At 39.8% G+C, this 18,899-nt stretch overlaps 1 protein-coding gene across 2 annotated transcripts in view; it reads right to left on the bottom strand.

The window, feature by feature from the left end:
- WDR48 (WD repeat domain 48) overlaps positions 1–18,899 on the bottom strand; it is a 45,854-nt gene that overhangs the window by 11,521 nt on the left and 15,434 nt on the right. For both annotated transcript variants that reach the window (XM_061127815.1, XM_061127816.1), the window contains exons 3-13: positions 18,319–18,397; positions 17,496–17,578; positions 17,246–17,375; positions 15,143–15,231; positions 14,643–14,744; positions 9,806–10,030; positions 8,051–8,125; positions 6,408–6,510; positions 5,472–5,569; positions 1,441–1,548; positions 1,035–1,131 (exon numbers count right to left, since the gene is read on the bottom strand). In XM_061127815.1, the coding sequence (XP_060983798.1) occupies positions 1,035–1,131; positions 1,441–1,548; positions 5,472–5,569; positions 6,408–6,510; positions 8,051–8,125; positions 9,806–10,030; positions 14,643–14,744; positions 15,143–15,231; positions 17,246–17,375; positions 17,496–17,578; positions 18,319–18,397 (1,189 nt within the window). The remainder of the gene's footprint in view (positions 1–1,034; positions 1,132–1,440; positions 1,549–5,471; positions 5,570–6,407; positions 6,511–8,050; positions 8,126–9,805; positions 10,031–14,642; positions 14,745–15,142; positions 15,232–17,245; positions 17,376–17,495; positions 17,579–18,318; positions 18,398–18,899) is intronic.

The following is an 18,899-nucleotide window of genomic DNA, read 5'->3' as shown; positions in this document are numbered from 1 at the left end:
CAAGAACAAAACTATCATATCTAGCATCCTACTTCTGAGTATTTATCTGAAGAAAAGGAAAACACTAATTTGAAAAGATATATGCACCCCCATGTTCACTGCAGCATTATTTACAGAAAACCTCATTGTCCATTGATGGATGAATGGATAAAGCAAATGAGACACACACACAAAGAAATACTATTCAGTCATTAAAAAAAAAAAAAAAATGAAGTCTTGCCATTTGTGACAACAGGATGAACCCTGAAGGCCTTATGGTTAAGCAAAATATGTCAGACACAGACAAATGCCATATGATCTCACTTACATGTGGAATCTGAAACCAAAAAAGCAAGAAAAAAACCAGAGCTCATAGAAACAGAGAACAGATTGGTGGCTGCCAGATGTTGGGGGGGTAGGAGTAATGGAATGGGCAAAATGGGTGAAGAGAGTCAAAAAGTATGAACTCCCAGTTATAAAATACATTCGTCATGGGGATGTGACATACAGCATGGTGACTATATTTACTAATACTGTATTGCATATTTGAAAGTTAATAAGAGGGTAGATCTTAAAAAGTCTCAAGAGAAAAACTTTCTATACATGGCGACAGATGTTAACTATTAACTAGATTTACTGTTGTGATTATTTTGCAATATATGCAAATACTGAATCATTATCCTGTGCATCTGAAACCAACACATGATATGTCAATTATACTTCAATAATGCTTTTTTTTAATTGGAGGGGGGGAAACTGTTTCCTAGCTTCACTTATCCTTACCTAACAGATTTCTAGAATGCTTTAAGGGTGGAGAGTAGCTATAATTGTTAAAGCTAAGTCATACATTGTGAGAAAACTCAAGATTCCAAAACACTTAAAATGGAATATTTTCCATTTCCATATGAGAGAATTAAATATAGATTTCTTGAAAAATAATTTTTAAAAAACCCAAATATTGTTTATAAACAAAAAAGATGAGCATATAGCAAAAATCCAGCACAGATCTACCTATTCTTTTGGAAGGAGGTAGGGAAGGAAGGACACAAACTCACATTTTGGATCTGACCCATCGGGGCTGCTGAAGCCAGCATCTTTTGCAGAAACCCAAGCAGCAAAGCAGTCACTCTCATCCAAAGTAATTGTCAACATCTGTCAAAAGAGAAAAATTGTTTAGTGGCATTCTATTTGAATACATTCTTCAAGTAAGTCTCTAAATCCTTATTTATTTGCACTATTTGACTAGAGTGCTAAGCCACAGATTCAGAATCAAAAATGTGTTTTGTATGATTCAATGCAACTACAATTTAATATACTGGGATATGAAAAGGCATTTAAACTGCATAAAATCTTCTCCTTTCAAACTTAAAAACACAGGACTCCAAAACTAATACTTAATCCTCAGCTATATGAGAAATTTTCAACTATCCAAAATTGCACAAATATCAACTGCTAACTTACCCCTGTTTTTAAGTCTACTGAGAACCAATTTGGTACATATACCATCTTAAATCTTTTCTTAATTTCATCTTCAAAATCCACTTTGCCCAAATCTTCAACTTTACATGCCTATACATCAAAAAGAAAGTATGATAATTATTACTATTAAGTGGTCAATTGATTTGACTCTGACTTAGCTACTCAAAATTTTACACATTTGCCTAAATAAAATCGAGATTAAAATATGTTTCAGAAAGAATGTCATCAAACATTTTTATCTTAGAGAGTTTACCTTTAAATAACTATCTCCTAGCAAAATTTTAAATTAAAGAACCACAAAATGCTCTTTTTTTGGAAACTGTAATTTAATTTTGCTGATATTGATATAACATACCACCACACTTATCTGTAACCAATGTCAAAGGAAGGGAAAAAAAATCTTGAAGGAACAAAAAACAGTTTGTAAGCGCTTTAAGAGAACTATGAAGCTACCTTCAGATAATAGGTATATATATAGGCAGCAATCTTAAGTTTCTCCTTCTTGACCATTATAATCTTTCTTATTCATTCCCTAAATACCTACGCTCCCCAAAAGTATGTTCCAAACTTCACCTGGTGCCATGGAGCATCTCCAATAAGCTCATCTCAATTCTGAACCACAAGACAGAATGTTCCCTCTATCTCTTTCTCCTAACAGCAACCTGGCTCGTTCCTGAGGGGCCCATTTCATCAGCCATCTTCTCAAATGGTGACTCTATGTCCTTTTCTACATCCCAGAACTCCCTAACGGCATACAGAGACCATCATTCCACCATCACTATGGAAAAACTCTTTCTCTAAGCCCGTATCATTTAGCTGCAGTAAACTGTACCCCCTTTTCCTCACTGCCATCTAGTAACCTCTGTGGCTACTGTCCCACATTCACTGGCAACTTGAGCCTGGCTCAATGTCTTGCAACCCATCTTGCGATCTTGCTTGTTTCCTGGACAACATCAACATTCACGTGGACAACACACAGGTAGGTCATCGCGGCTTCTGACAGTATTCCTACTATAAATGGGATAGTTATTCATGCTACCTGGAACTTGTTTCCACAGCTTCCCACGACATCTTTGTTAAATCTCTACTTTCCTCCTATCTCTGACCTTGCCGCCACCACCTCTCTTACTGCCCTCAGCACGTGACTCTGACCTCTACTTCTTAAAAAAAGAGAAGCCTCAACAAAATCCCCTTAACTTTCTGCCACTGTTCTTCCCGGTGCAAGGAAAAAGGTGTCCCTTCTTGCTGGACCTGGACTGCCTCATCTCTTGAGTCTTGGGGGCCTTGTACCATCATCTACCCTCTCATGTCTCTACTGGCTTCCCCCCATAAACAGTGAACCATGATCAAATTTCTCCCATCTTAAAAATACCTTAATACCAAAACAAAACCCTCCCTTGACCTTTTCATCTCTAAATCTTCTCCAGTCACTGCCTCCTCTGCCTATCTCACCAGTCAAATATCATCAAAGATTGCCTGTATTCAAATTCTGTTTCTTTACCTCCCAAACCCTACTCAACCCACTCCATCTGGCAGAAACTTCCTTCCCAGACACTGTCATCTTCATTGACTAGATCCACATGAATACTCCATTCTGTTATCTCACGCAAACTCTCAGCAGGCTAGCTCAGCTTACCACAAGCTCCTTTCTGAGACAATTAGTCCTTGAGCCGCCACTGGCTCTGAGCATTCTGACCCCTTTTTGATTATACATCTTTTTGGCTTCTTTTTCTAAAAATTCTTGAAATGGAGATGATTTGGTTTCTTCCATTTTCAGTATAGATGTATCTCTTGGAAACTGACCTTCTCATGGATCCAGTTACAATCTCCAGGTGACGACAGCCGAACCATTTCTCCAGCCCAGCTTTCTCATCCATATATTAGGGTGTACAGCTCTCTGCCAGCAAACACCTCTACCAGACATCCCACATAAACTCAAATCTGTTACCTCTCTCAGCCTGTCCCTTTCCCTCTTATGTTCCCTGTAACACTTCCAAATTAATCCAAAAGCCAAGCACTAATCTCTGTTCCTTCCTTTTCTTCCTGTGTATTTAGTCGCTCGGTCATGTCTGACTCTTTGCAACCCCATGGACTGAAACCCACCAGGCTCCTCTGTCCATGGGATTTTTCAGGCAAGAGTACTGGAGTGGGTTGCCATTTCCTCCTCTAGGCAATCTTCCTGACCCAGGGATCGAACCTGTACCTCTGTGTCTCCTGCATTGAAGGCAGATTCTTTACCCACTGAGCCATCGAGAAAGCATCACTCTTATCCACAAGCTTAAATATCTAATTATTCTATGTTTTTTTTAAAACACCTGCTTGTTCCCACCCTACTCCAGAGGAATATATTTCACTGTATTAGTGCAACAACCTCCTAACTATAATGTCTCAGTCATTACAATAAATACTTCTCAAACATTCCCTTAATATTACCAAGAAATAGGTAAGACCCAGATTTTAGGAATAAAGACAAAAGTAAGAATATTCTGGAGATCATTTGGCTGGCAGGTGGCAGAGCCAAGGTCAGAATGCAGCTCTGTTCAACTCTGAGCCTATGGTCCTAAAAGCACTCCTGACTTCCATACCTTTGTTTAATGTCATGTCTATTTTGCCTGATCACTTGATCTTAAAACCTCAAGGTCTAATATCTGGATATGGGACACTGCCAGGGACACAAAAATGCCAATGATGCTGCATGTCAGCGTAGTGCCCCATCTGAGTAGAACTACCTCCCATTCAGATAGCAGGACTCTACCAGGACTTCAGCTAGTTAGATTAGACAGTTTTCCTGCTCTAAACTCATCTAAGAATCTTTAGTAAGTGCTAAAAAAACCGGCCAAGTCTGGAGCCTACAATTCATGAATGAATCTCACTTTTCATCCTTAAACCCCTACTACTCCTTTATATTCACTCAGGTCTCCTATTATACAAAACTGCTCACCTGGCCCTGAATGAGCACGTCTTTCCTCTTTTGTGTCTGTTATTCACTCCATCCTCCTAAAATCTACCGATAATCTACCTGCTGGAATCCTTTAAGGCCCTGCTCAAATGATTTCTCCACGTGAAGTTCTCCTGATTTTTCCAGTTGTAAGTAACCACTTTTGTTTGTAGGCCATCCTGTGTTCTGCTGTCCCTCCAACCAGAAGGGATCATTTTTCATCATTTATGACCCTCAACACAGTTCTCTGCAGTGTGCTGAACTGAACTGAATATTCATTTAATCCAGAAATATTTGTAGAACAAATATACCAACAACACGAAGAAGGGCCATATGTCAGGTTCCTAAAAGCAAAGTTTTCGATTTGTCTATAAATTCTTCAGTGCTATTTTGAATGTGGCTGAATAGCTTAATACATTTCAATTGTCCAAGAAGTCACTCTAACATGACTCAAAGTCATAACGGATGCTCACAGTGATGGCTATAAATCCTAAGAAACAGCCGTAATTATTCTGTGCACTCCAGCGGTTCTCAGCCTAGGGTGACTTTGCATCCTTCTTCCTCCCTCCCTCTAAGCATCTGGCAACGTCTAGAGCCATTCTTGGTTGTCACAACTGAAGTGGGGGACGGGGATGAAGGTGGTTACTGGATCTGAGCAGAGGCTAAGGGATGCTCCTAAGCACCCTACAACGCACAGGACAGATCCTCCCTCCCAGTTCTGCAACAGGTTTATTGGGCCCCAAATGCCAAAAGCGTCAAGGATGTGGAACTCTGAAGTATTCATTTTCAGGGAAGGCAGCATAACACAGTTGGTAATACACTAAACAGAGAAAATGGTTCCATTCAAATTCTGGGTACTTAAAAAGATAAACTATGGCCTTACTTAATATTCACATAACAATATATACCCCAAAATAAGGCTGCACTTAAATCTTTATTTATATATTTATTGTCTTGGTTATTTTATATATATACACACATACACACAAACATATACACATATACATACAGACAACAATAAAAAATAAAGGCATACAGAATCCAGTAACCTATATTAAATTACAAAGATACTCACCTTCAATACATCCCAATACGCCACATTATTATTGGTGTCTTTGGTTAATATGTGTCTCTTATCATTAAGAATGTGACACTGAATAATACTAGCACCCCCTAAAGGAAGAAAAATCCACCCAGTTAGTAAGACAATCCTACATTTAAACTCACAGCACAGCGATCGTTTCAAGTGACATGTAACAAAGTGTAAATCACAGTAGCCCCCAGAAAGGAGAAGGTAAATCAGAAGACCATACAACTATGTCTAAGGCAATTTAAAGCTAACCAAAGAAAAACTGTCTGATTTTAAGAATAGATTATAGATGAAAAGACTCCTTATTCACGTCAAGGGACTACTAGTGGAAAACTGTTAAAGAACAAACATCTTAACAATTTTTTTACCCACTGGGAAAAGTCCAAATGATGACAGGACATCTCTGAATTAGTTCCATCTCTTACTAAAGTTTGCTTCCTATCTTACTTCTCTTTTATGGCTCCTGAATGGACAGCCTATCTTAATGGTAGTGGCACGGACATCTAACTATAGATAAACACATCATTCAATATTCTAGTCCCAAACTCTGACCTTGAAATCAGAGCTGCCACTTCCAGTTGTAGCATGTAGAATCCAGAGGCCAGATCTGACCCATTCTGGCTTGTGCCAAAAGACAATATTGTATCTTTTACAGAGTGGCTGCTGGCTTCACCAATACCATGATTATTAGTCTAATGCTTGGCAAAAAGATGAATTCAAGAAAGCCCAATTTTTAAAGCCACTAAATAGCATTTTAAAAATATTTTTTCTTTTATTAAAAATAAGTCAATGTACTATTAGCCTTTTCTTGACATCAGAATTACATTTAAAGGAAAGTCATTTCCTTTATTTTTGTCAATCTCTTAGTGACTATGATTAGCCTCAATAAAAGGTACAATACCTCCCAATATACTTACTTACCTTTAATAACCTGGTCAGGTTGTGTACAAAGGGGTGTTATAGGATTTGTACAGTCATTGTCATAATCTCCAGAGGCTCTAAAATTATGAATTCCCTTCAGTGTCTAAAGGAATAAAATTCATTATTTAATCATTTTATGCTTTATAAGCTTTTCAAAAGGTTTAAAGTGTTAAGAAAAACAAAGAACAAATGAGAAAAACCCAACAATAACATCAACTGAAGAATACTTGGACACAAACTACAATTATCTACTGTGATCAAAAAAATATAAAACAAAAATTAAGAGGGAATGTCGTCTTTTTGGAGAGAACACTAGGCACTCTTCTGGGTAAAGCTATGTTGATCTCAAGTTGGCACAAAGAAATTTAGACAAGATATATATGCTTTTTTTTAACAAGTATAAAGAAAGACCACTTGACGAACATATAAAATAAGAATAAAGGCAAACACTTTCTCTTTTGTTATCCACAAACAGTTTGGTAAGCAAGAAAATGGAAATCTTAATTCTTAACTTAAAACTTAACTATTTATTCTTAAATCTTAATTAAAAGTACTTTTTTTACTTCACTCTGCTTAACCTTTATTTCGATCCCTGTTCTTTATGCTATGAAGAAAAAGGAAATGAATTTGAAAAAACAATTGTGCTTTCTCTTATGTTTAGAAAAACAGAATTCTAATGAGCTTCCCTGCTGCACTGGTACCTGGACTGTCTCTTTTCAAATACACTTTCATAAGGTCAGAAGTTGTAGTGATCTTTACTGGTTTTGTCAGGGCACAGTGCCTATGCTCAGCACATTAAATGTGCATCTTGGCTCCTGACAAAGAAGTCAGAAGCTGTATTTTGACTATGACCTTAATTTTTATACAATCCTTAGGGTCACACCTGCATTCACAGGGGCTTTCAGATTTTTGCCACTGTCTAAATTTTGGATTTTTGTCCTGCTACTGAGAGTCACGGCATCTGGTCCCATCACTTCATGCCAAATAGATGGGGAAACAATGGAAAGAGTGACAGACTTTATTTTCTTGATCTCCAAAATCACTGGAGATGGTGACTGCAGCCCTGAAATTAAAAGACGCTTGCTCCTTGGAAGAAAAGCTATGAGAAACCTAGACAGCATATTAAAAAGCAGAGACATTACTTTGCCGACAAAGCTGTCTAGCCAAAGCTATGGTTTTTCCAGTAGTCATGTATGGATGTGAAAGCTGGACCATAAAGAAAGCCGAGCGCCGAAGAATTGATGCTTTTGAACTGTGGTGTTAGAGAAGACTCTTGAGAGTCCCTCCAGATCAAACCAGTCCATCCTAAAAGAAATCAGTCCTGAACATTCATTGGAAGAACTGTTGCTGAAGCTGAAGCTCCAATACTTTGGCCACCTGATGTGAAGAGCTGACTCCTTAGAAAAGACCCTGAGGCTGGGCAAGACTGAAGGCAGGAGGAGACAGGGACGACAGAGGATGAGATGGTTGGATGGCATCACTGACTCGATGGATATGAGTTTGAGAAAGCTCCAGGAGTTGATGAAGGACAGGGAAGCCTGGCATGCTGCAGTCCGTGGGGTCGCAAAGAGTCAGACCTGAGAGTGACTGAATTGACTGAGAGTCAGGCTCACGCTGAGCATTTGGTACAGTGGCTCACTTACCCATTTATTTACTGTGGACTTCGTTGTTGCAACCCAAATTGCAGGAGGGGGGTCAGCTGATCTGTCAAGTTCCATCTGAAACAAGGCACAAAGATACCGCTGTATGGAATGTTGACTCTTCCGAACTGCCAGGACCAGCTAAACAAAATTAAATATCAACTCCTTCTTTCAACACTGTATGGTGATGATACCACAGGCATGTGTTAAAAGGCAGGGATGCAAAGAATGAAAGAGTCTCTCTGATAATGGAATTTAGAGCCCTACATAAATGGAATGGGGTGACATCTTACTAAAAACAAGGGCTTCAAGTTTTAACTGTGGTTAATTTAAGGGTTCTAAATGGGTATAGTCAAAAGGATGACTTACTGTCCCTTTCTGGTTTTACCACTCTTTTGTTTTTATGTTCTTAATAACAAGAAAATAAGTTTATTTCTTCTTTGGTAATGATTGTAGCAAGAAACAAAATAACCATTCCAACAAGACAGCAAAAGTAAGAAGTACTCATGCAATGCACCATGCCTACTCCCCACTCAGAACAGAACTGTACATTGGGAACAGTTTACTGTGTCCTCCTGTATTTTTAAAATACTGCACATATAAAAATAAATATACGCCTATGTACACATTATGCAAACGAAGTGACCTGCCCACTATTCTTCCTGCACCAGGAAACTGCAGGTCTGGAGACATGAGGACAGGGCTGAAACACTGGCAACCAGGAATCCTCTTTAGTTCAAAGTAATTCTCCTACGTTTATGCCTGTGCTAAATACTTCTCGTCTTTTTCTGCACAGCCCAGAGATCCTGGCAGCTGCAGGACTTGCAGTGCAGAGTTTCTCCTCCACACCTGTCTCTCCCCATCAGCGTGCTTCCTGCACACAGGCTGTGTCTCTATGATTTTGGCCTCAACTCTCTTGCTTCTCTAAAGGATTATGGCTTTTGTCCATTAGGCTGTGCCATCTGCTTTAAAGAACTGTACTTGGCCAGTATTATGCGAGCTCTTAGACCACAGGCATCCTCTCAAGTGTCTCATTTGACCTCTATTCTCTGTTTCAGCTCTTCCTCCTATACTGTGGTCTGAGTGTCAGATGTCACTTAGTTTTGTAGATGATGGGTATTTGAAGTTCTGTTTCCTGCTTTCCTTGTTTTCAGATGATCTCTGAGAAGGGGTTGTTGGTAGCGGGGAGAGTGCTGTCTTTATGCCTCCATTTTAAACCTGGAAATTTCCTCACCTTTGTTTTAATGTGCAATTCTGTTAATATCAGTGAGACTGAACATCTTGTCAATGATGACTGGCCATTTTTTTAGGCTAGGCTTCATTTTTAGTAGGTGGCAATACAGATGGCTTCTCCAGTACCCACCTCCCAGAACTATTCTGAGGCAGTGATGGTGTGCAATTTGAACCTGCCTCTTCCCCTTCTTCAGGAGCTCTCTTCCACATCCCCCACCTGACCCAGAGGACACATTTCTGCTTCACTGTCCACTCACAGATACCCGAACCCCTCTTATTCCTCCTCTAAGGACAGGTCAGGAAAGCCAGCAGAGCTGAGGGGCACCGTGGGGTCAGCTCACAGGATTCGCCAGCGCGACCGTCATCCATCCCTGACGTTCCCAGGAAGTCACCATTTCCTCTACGGGTGGCTAAGAGGTATCTTTTTTACAACCTAACAGGTGACTCAGCTTTTAATATTGATTTTGATGGATTTGGCTAGTGCATCTAACAATCTAAATCATAAAACTAAAACATACGACATACCTTGAGAACTGGAGCTTTTTCTTCACAAATTAGCACCCGAATATCAGGGTTTCTTAGGTCTGTACAGTAAATCTTCCTGTCCCTCCCTCCAGAGTACACGTGTGTGAAGGCGTCAGTGACCTGCAGAGCCCACACACCTTCATCGTGCACTCGGTATGTTGCTATACACCTCTGCTGGCCGAGGGACCAAAGGCGGATGGTCCCGTCTGAACTGCCGGAAAGGCACTGGGAAGAGAGAAAGCTAAGGTCAGAAACCTGCCAAAAAAGATCCTGCTTTCTTGTGCTCTCCTCTTGTCTTCCCTCCTGACTCTATACTGTCAGAACATATCTCTAATAACCTGCATTCCTGCCTCTGATAACAGACTTCTGATCAGCAGTCATCACAGGCTGGGATGACCAAAGGCAACAATACAGGCTCAAGCAGGGAACCCTCTGAGGAAAACTTCCTTGGTGCCTGGCCGCCTGCAGCATCACCATCTTGAGTGCCATTCCACACCTAATGAGGCAGAAACTCGGGTAGGGGCCAGCAATCTGTGTTTTGACAGGCTCTCCAGGTCATTCTGTCTGCTACGCCAAGTTTGACAAGCACTGCACTAGCCCAGAGCCCTGGGTCACACCTCTGTTCTGTCCTCTCACTCACTGCTCTGGATTCATGATGATTCACCAGGTCTCCTGGGTTTTATTGACAAGAGTCAAATGCAAAATCCAGCTTGCCACTCACTCTGTGTGAGCGTGGCTACTTTCCATATGAGCCTCAAGTTCAACACCCCTTAATACAAAATGTAAACCCTCACCATTCAGAGTTAATATTGGCAATTCTGACAATTTCTGAAGGTTCAACCATATGCAAGTTGCTGGTACTCAAATCAGAGCTGAGCACACTGCGTGTGACACAAACAGGGAGAACCAGCCACCCCACATGTGCATTCAGCGGCCTGGCATTCTCTACCAGTTACTGTGGTGACCCGAGGAGAGGGAGAAAAACTTATTTGGGGGGGGGGGGGGGGGAAATAGTCCTGAGGAGAAAGCAACTGTTGGTGCTGGTATATGAAATCAAGCAGGCAAACAACTTCAAAGAAGAGAAGATAGTTGTGGGTTGGGAGACCTGGATAGTGTTTGAACAGGTGAGGCCTTCAGGAATACTAAGGATTAACTGGCCTGCTCTGTGACCTGAAAGGCTTTCAGAACTCTGGACATGTTTAATTAAATAAACATCGTACTAACAGACTCCCCCATAAGCTGTCAGGAGCATCAGTGTTTTAATCATTGATTTTAACTAGTTCGCGAGAGAACCGAGACTAACCAGTAAAGACACTGTCAGCAGTGAGGCTGTAAGGAGACCTTCACCACGTGTGTAGGAGCACTGTGCTAGTGCAATGGGGAGCAAGCAGGGAGGAGTCCCCCAGTCCAGGATGAGATGCTTTGCTGAGGTGGCAAAGCTGTTAGTAAAGCTTTGATCACTCAGCTTCTAGACCACATATCTACAGGGAATAAGGTCTGACAACTTTAGGATAAGGAAGGCAAAGATGATGGGTTGGAAGTCCTCACAGGCTGAGTAACTTACAACAGTAAAGAGGTAAATCCCAAACCCAGAATGCACAGTTGAAAGCAGTTGAGGAAATAAAGAGTATATTACATCTTTGTTTGATGTAGTTCTACATCAACCTGGATATAGAATACAAAATAATCTTTGATAGTAGTCAGTATTCTAAGACTGTTAAAAAGCAGGCCCCCAAATAGACAGCAATCACTTTTAAAGCACCAAGTTGGCAAATGAGTTTGTAGTATTCGGTAGTATGGTTAGAAGATGTGCCTATTTTACAGGAATTCCTGATGTCCTTTAGGACCTAGAGGGTTCATCCAAACACTTCCCACTGACCCCAACCTTCCACTGGAAAAAACATGAAGACCCTTTCATTACGATGGGGCTTCTGGGACTAGGACAGAATGCCCCAAATGGTTCTGCTAAGTCAGACTCGGGATCAGATCCTATAGCCTGATCAGGTGCTCTGTGCTTCTGCCAACAGAGATGAGAAGTACCAGTGTGCTGGGGCAAGACTGCTGGTGATCAACACACGGTGTTTCTGGGATGGCCACTTATACACAGTTGTAACAGCCAACAGAGAGCAGCCCAGTGGGCAAGTCAGGCGCGAGGAGTGGCCTAATGCTCAAAGAGCCCCTGGGCCTCTAGGTTAGATTCAGCAAGATTTGTATGAGCAAGGAAAATCCCGTGAGTGACACGCAAGGACGTGACTGACTCAGAACAAGATGGCAGCTTGCCCCAATCTCCTCAAGCAACTGACTGAGCAAGTACAAGGAATGAAAAGTCAGCTGGCTTGGCCCGGGAATGCTGGCACCAATCAAAACAACTGCAGTGAAGAGAGACCTCTAATAGTAAGACCTGCTAAATATCCTACCAGAACAAAGGAAGTGAGGCAATAGGCTGACACTGATAGGCTTCACTGGCCTACTATATGTATCTCATCACAAGTCCCTGACTTATAATGCCACCAGAGACCCTACATGAGAAGGGAAACGCTACAGGATTTAATATATACTCTGGTCCAGTAACCAATAACTGTCTCTTCCATGTTGCAAAAGTTCAAGAATCACTAAGTAAACGTTTCTTTTCCCTTCTCTCTTTCCACCAGGTAAGTGGCTATTCTAGGTGTTTTCTTGATCAATCCCCTAATGTAAAGATGCCATGTTGTTGGTGGCTAAATTTACATTAATTTCTTATCGGCAATAAGGAAAATGGATAAAAGGAGAACTAGAGGAGAAAAATTACTGGCTTAATTATGCACTCTAAGGCAGACAGGCAGCTTTTAAAGGAGTACCAATCACCATCTGTGCTTTCAGTTAAGGGAAGCTGCCTTGAGGTGAAGTGCATTTATAACCATATTTAAGAAAGCCTTCCTCAGTGATCAATGCAAAGAAATAGAGGAAAACAATAGAATGGGAGAGACTAGAGATCTCCTCAAGAAAATCAGAGTTACCAAGTGAACATTTCATGCAAAGATGGGCACAATAATGGACAGAAATGGTATGGATCTAACAGAAGCAGAAGATATTAAGAAGAGGTGGCAAGAATACACATAAGAACTATACAAAAAAGATCTGCAAGACCCAGATAATCACGATGGTGTGATCATTCACCTAGAGCCAGACATCTTGGAATGTGAAGTCAAGTGGGCCTTAGGTAGCATCACTATGAACAAAGCTACTGGATGTGATGGAATTCCAATTGAGCTATGTCAAATCCTAAAAGATGATGCTGTGAAAGTGCTGCACTTAGTATGCCAGCAAATTTGGAAAACTCAGCAGGGGCCATGGGACTGGAAAAGGTCAGTTTCCATTCCAATCCCAAAGAAAGGCAATGCCAAAGAAATGTTCAAACTGCTGCACAACTGCACTCATCTCAAACGCCAGTAAAGTAATGCTCACAATTCTCCAAGCCAGGCTTCAACAGTACGTGAGCTGTGAACTTCCAGATGTTCAAGGTGCATTTAGAAAAGGTAGAAGAACCAGAGGTCAAATTGTCAACATCTGCTGGATCATTGAAAAAGCAAGAGAGTGCCAGAAAAACATCTATTTCCGCTTTATTGACTTATGCCAAAGCCCTTGACTGTGTATCACAACTATGGAAAATTCTTAAAGAGGTGGGAATACTAGACCACCTGACCTGCCTCCTGAGAAACCTGTATGCAGGTCAAGAAGGAACAGTTAGAAATGGACATGGAACAATAGACTGGTTCCAAAAGGGAAAGGAGTATGTCAAGGCTGTATATTGTCACCTTGCTTATTTAACTTATATGCAGAGTACATCGTGAGAAACGCTCAAATAAAGTTCATGGGAGTAATGGACTGATGGTGTTTCTCATCCTGTCACATTTGTATTCTCCCTTTTCCAACCCCGTCACAATCAATTCCAAGGATCGGGCCTATGAAAAAAACGGCAGCAGTACATGGGAGAGGTGTGTCACAACATAAAATGGTGCTCGGTTTTTGTTTTTTACTGTCTACACTGATGAAAGATCATTTTTCTACTGCTACAGAACAGATAGAATTGTGACTTATAATTCACAAATTATGTGGCTGAATATTAATACATGTTCGAACATTACCAAAATGTTTTTCTTTGAAATGCTGACTTTAAGTTCTATGTTAGATAACGAAACTACAGTCCATATCTACATAGTCAACTGACAAGACTTGCCTAAGAAACCAGACCCACTGTGAGGATATTTTCCGCTGCCAGAAAGCATTCAATACCAAAGATTCCTTCTGCTTCAAAAAAGGAAGCATTTTAAATTATTTTAGCCTATATATATGTGTGTGTTTATGGATGGATGCTCAGTTCTGTCTGACTTTTTGAGACCTCATGGACGGCAGCCCGCCAGGCTCCTCTCTCCATGGATTTTCCAGGCAAGAATACTGGAGTGGGTTGCCATTTCCTCCTCTAGGAGATCTTTCTGACTCAGGGATCAAACCCGCGTCTCCTGCAGTTCCTGCACTGGCAGGAAATCCTTTACCACTGAGCCACCTGGGAAGCCCTTATTTTAGTCTATACATAATTGCACATACTAACCTGCATTAGAATTATTCTTAGGATATCCTTTGGCCTTTCTTTAAAAGTTATGCAAACAAGATAATTTCAAAATGTGGATTATTATATGTGCAACTGAGTAGTTTAAGGATTTAAAAATCAGACCACAGTTTATAATGTGTGTAGCTTTTGGTTTAAACCAACTATGCAACAATACAGAAAGTGGGGGAGCTTCTGCTGTATGAAATTTCTGACAAGGTCAGCAGGTAAATGCTCATGTGAACTGCATACCTGTGTGCCATCTCTGTTCAACAGCAATGCTTTAACATTATCTGTGTGCCCTTTTAGCTTCATTAGTTTTGCACATGTTCTTGGATCCCATACTCTTAAAACCTGTGAATCATACAACGTATCATACAAACAATCAAATTTAAATAACAGACGACTTCCATAAATCAAATGGTAACCATTAAGTTCTGAGATGGTAGTACTACTTCAGCCAATAGACAGTGTTCCAGGGTCCAAGGCTCCCAACTTTTTTTAAGTGGGAGGAAGCCTCTTTAATGTAAAAAAAAAAAAGTGCACAGGCCTCCCCACTCCACCCTCTGCCCCCAGCACCACACACATGACAGTAATTATACAGTTATACCCTTATTTGTTCAAATAAAGCCTTTATTTTTAGTATCCGCCAGGCAAAACCACTGTCTATATATTTTGTAATTACAAAGATCAGACTATTTTGGTTTCTTTGTTTTCCAGTGTTAAAATATACCCCTTAAGTTCCCCCTTACCTTCTCAGTGGACCCTGATACAATGATTGTTCCCAGTTGATTCATTGCCAGGCTATAAATGGAATCTTTGTTCCCACTTAAAGAAGAAGCTATTAAGAACAAATGGAGCTAAATGTTAAAATCATCAGCTGTTTAGTAGCTAGTCAGCACAAACTGCAAGTTTAATTCTTTGATTTAGAAAATCTTATCTTTATGAGGACTCTTAAGGAAAAGAAATTTACCTATTATGAGATAATTCTAAATAATACTAGTAAAATTTACATCCCTTCTGGATTTGAGCATACACAAGTGCTCAATAAATGTTTACTAAATTGAACTGAACTGCCACTTAAAAAGTTACCCACATAAGTAATATACTTTCAAAGACACACATATGCTAATAAAAGTGAAAACTCACCTCAACTCACCTTTTACAAATCAAAACAAAATACTATTTTCACTGACAAAATTAGTAAAAAAAAAAAAAAAACAAGGCAATATACTTAATTCTCAAAAAAAAAATAGTTAAAATGGCACTCTCATACATTACCTGTGGAAGGATAATTTGGTACAACTCTTCTGGAAGGAAATTAGGCACTACGCAGCAAGAATTATATTCATGCTCTCTCATTCAGAAGTGAATACCACTGAGGCACACACATAAAACTGTCTATACAGTATGATTCCAACTTTACAACAAAGAATAAGGATAAACAAACATACTGATTGTGAGTCAAGGAATAAATACATATAAAGTATTTAGAAAAGTAACTGCTTCTATTGAATGCTTAATAAATGTTAGCTATTATCATTATTTCCATAATGATAAAAAGCGTGTTTAATATCCTCTCTAAACAGTTCTAAGTAGAATATATTTGTTGCTGAATTTATGCCACGAGGCCTCATCTCTGACCGTGGGACAACCCTCCTTTTTCTGCTTCACTCCCTCTCATAAGTGTCTCTTTCAGGCAGGCCTTACATTAGAGAGAGTGAAATGATGCATTATGACAGCCCCAGTAGGGACCAGCTGCTGAATCCCTGAGACTGTATACATTAATCACAGAGAACAAGCGAAGAATAGTGTTTAAACCTTCACTTATTTCTTGAGAAAAAAGGGCAAAATAATATTTAAGAAATTATAAACACCAGTCTCCCAACCTGCTCTTCTTGACACATACTAGATTACATTAGAATTGTTAGCTATGTCAACATGAGGATTACACGGTCCTGACAAATTGGATCTGTCATGCAGGGATCCAGATAGTTCGGGCCCACATCTTGAACACAGATCTTCTAAGTCAGGCTTAGCTAAAATTATGCTCCTAAGAGTCCCTACTGACACCAGGCTGAACTTCAAGTCTAACCTGTCTGGGTCTGACTGGGTAACTGAGATCTTAGTTGATAAGGCATCCATGCTATCAACTCGCTGTGAAGGTTTCTGAACCGTCTCTAGAAGCTAGGATCAGCCTTCCTGCACTCTTCTGGAATTGGCTGGATTCTTAAGGCTGCTCTGAAAGGGTCCTACCGTACTGGCACTAAAAGCCTTCTTTCTTTCCTTTGGGTATTTTCCCATGTGCTTATCAACTTGAAGGCTGTTAGTATCCAGTAACACTTTTCCTGGGGTAGGAAAATGGCAACCCACTCTAGTATTCTTGCCTGGAAAATCTAATGGACAGAGGAGCCTGGCGGACTCCAAAGGGTCGCAGAGAGGAGTCGGACAGAACTAAGTGACTAAGCACAACACTTCTAAAAGTCAAGAGTTGCCTACTTTTGGCCAGGTAATCACTACTTTCATCAGTAATATCTGCCTAGAGTGTGGCCCTGGGCCAGGTAAAGCTGTAGGATATATTAACACAAAGTAATAAGACAGATACTTTTGCACTCTGGAAGCTTATATGTTAGCTAGGAAGCTAACATGCTATGTACAAAAATGGTCAGGTTACACCTGGAGAAGTTACCATTTTTAGACCACGGTGAGGAACTAGCTTCTAAACACTCTTGGGGACTAGAAGGCTATAGGCAGAACCACTGTCTTGATGCAAACTTATCAAATTTGTTTTATAAACCATTCTTTATTTATGTCAACTTGGATCACTTTCAAAGAAATTTTTTCAAACACCTTACTTGTGACGGTGTTATTTGAGGCAGTCAGTGCTGTTAGAGTATTCACATCCCAAAGGAATATTTGTCGGTCCAACCCAGCTGATGCTACGAGCTCCTTATCCTTGGCATATGCTAAGGCCTTTACATAATCCTGTAACAAAACATATCTATTATGATCTACTCTGTAGACCAATCAGCAAATGAGCCACACAGAGTACTGAGATCCCAGTATTGCACTAGAGACAGGGAAAAACTGCATTAGCTGTCTTACCTTATGCGTCCTTAATGTGGACATGCAAAACCCCTTATGTGCATTCCATACTTTTACTGTTGTGTCAGAAGAAGCAGATATCACTAGAAGAGGCAAAGAATGAACAAACCCCTTAGTAGTGTGTCTTAACACCATTTTAACGAATTAACTTAAAAAAATTAACACTGTCTCAAACTTTCATATATACAAAACATATATACAAAATGTTCATACATAAATATTTGAATATGTATGTTGAATATTTATAATATTCCTAATGTTAATTCAAATATTTTAATATTTACATATCCACACATACACATATGTATCTAAAAGTTCTTTCTAGAACTTTTTATATTTTGTCTCAGATGTTTTTTTAAATAAGCAAGACAAACTCTTCAATGTTCCAGCTGAAGGTACAACTAATTTGACTACAAAAAATTTCTCTAACACAGGCTGCAAAATCAAGAAATGGATCTTACCATAAAGAGAACAAAAAGATACTCATCAGGTTAAAAGAAAAATACATATCACACGATTCTATTTATATACAGTGACAACGCAGGCAAACTAATCAACAGTGCTTAGAAGACATGAGAGCAGTGATCTTGGGACAAGGACAGTGACGGAAAGGGTGGCAGAAGAGGGATTTGGGTAATCTTTCTCTTGATATGAGTGTTCACCTTGTAAAATTTTATTGAGCTGTACTCTCAGGATATGTGTACTTTTCTGTATGTATGGTATACTTCAAGAAAAAGGCTTACATAAAAAATGAAAAAAAAGAAAAAGAAATCAAATTGAATTAAAATCTTCCAGAAGCTCAACAATCCAAAGAAATACTTACATGTTTTCCCATTACAACAGAGTACAATGTCATTCACCCAATCTGTATGGTGTTCCATAGATGCTATATATGGATCTTGCTGAAATTACAAGATAAATCATAAAAATGTCTTTAGTATATTAGAGGATAAAATATGTCACAGATATATCACAAAAATATGATTATGTTTAGATTCTTCAATTAATGTGACACACTTCTTTAAGGTCTTCAAATTTACAACTGAATTCAGAGTAGAATTTCACCAAATGATTGATGCTTCCATATGGCAGATGTAAACAGAAGTTTTCTTTCAGAACAGTTTTATTACTGACAAAAGCCTAGGTTTCCAGGACAAAGCCCTGAAGTTAGTGAAGGCAACAAGACCTGGGCTAGGCCCTATATGTGACCCAAGTGCAACAGGAAGGGGTTCACTAGAAAGGATGAGACATGAACAGATCTGGGGGATCTGACTCAGCAGTGGTGAAGGTTCAAAGCAGACAGCGGGGACAGAAAGGAAGCTGCTGAGAGTGGTGAGACGCCTAGCCGGACAGCAGACAAAGATGCCCACTTCTGCCCTTAGCTTCCTACTGTTGCTTTTACCT

This window comes from Dama dama, chromosome 24, assembly GCF_033118175.1.
Source record: "Dama dama isolate Ldn47 chromosome 24, ASM3311817v1, whole genome shotgun sequence".
Taxonomy (NCBI): Eukaryota; Metazoa; Chordata; class Mammalia; order Artiodactyla; family Cervidae; genus Dama; species Dama dama.
This window is presented reverse-complemented; position numbering and strand designations above follow the sequence as displayed.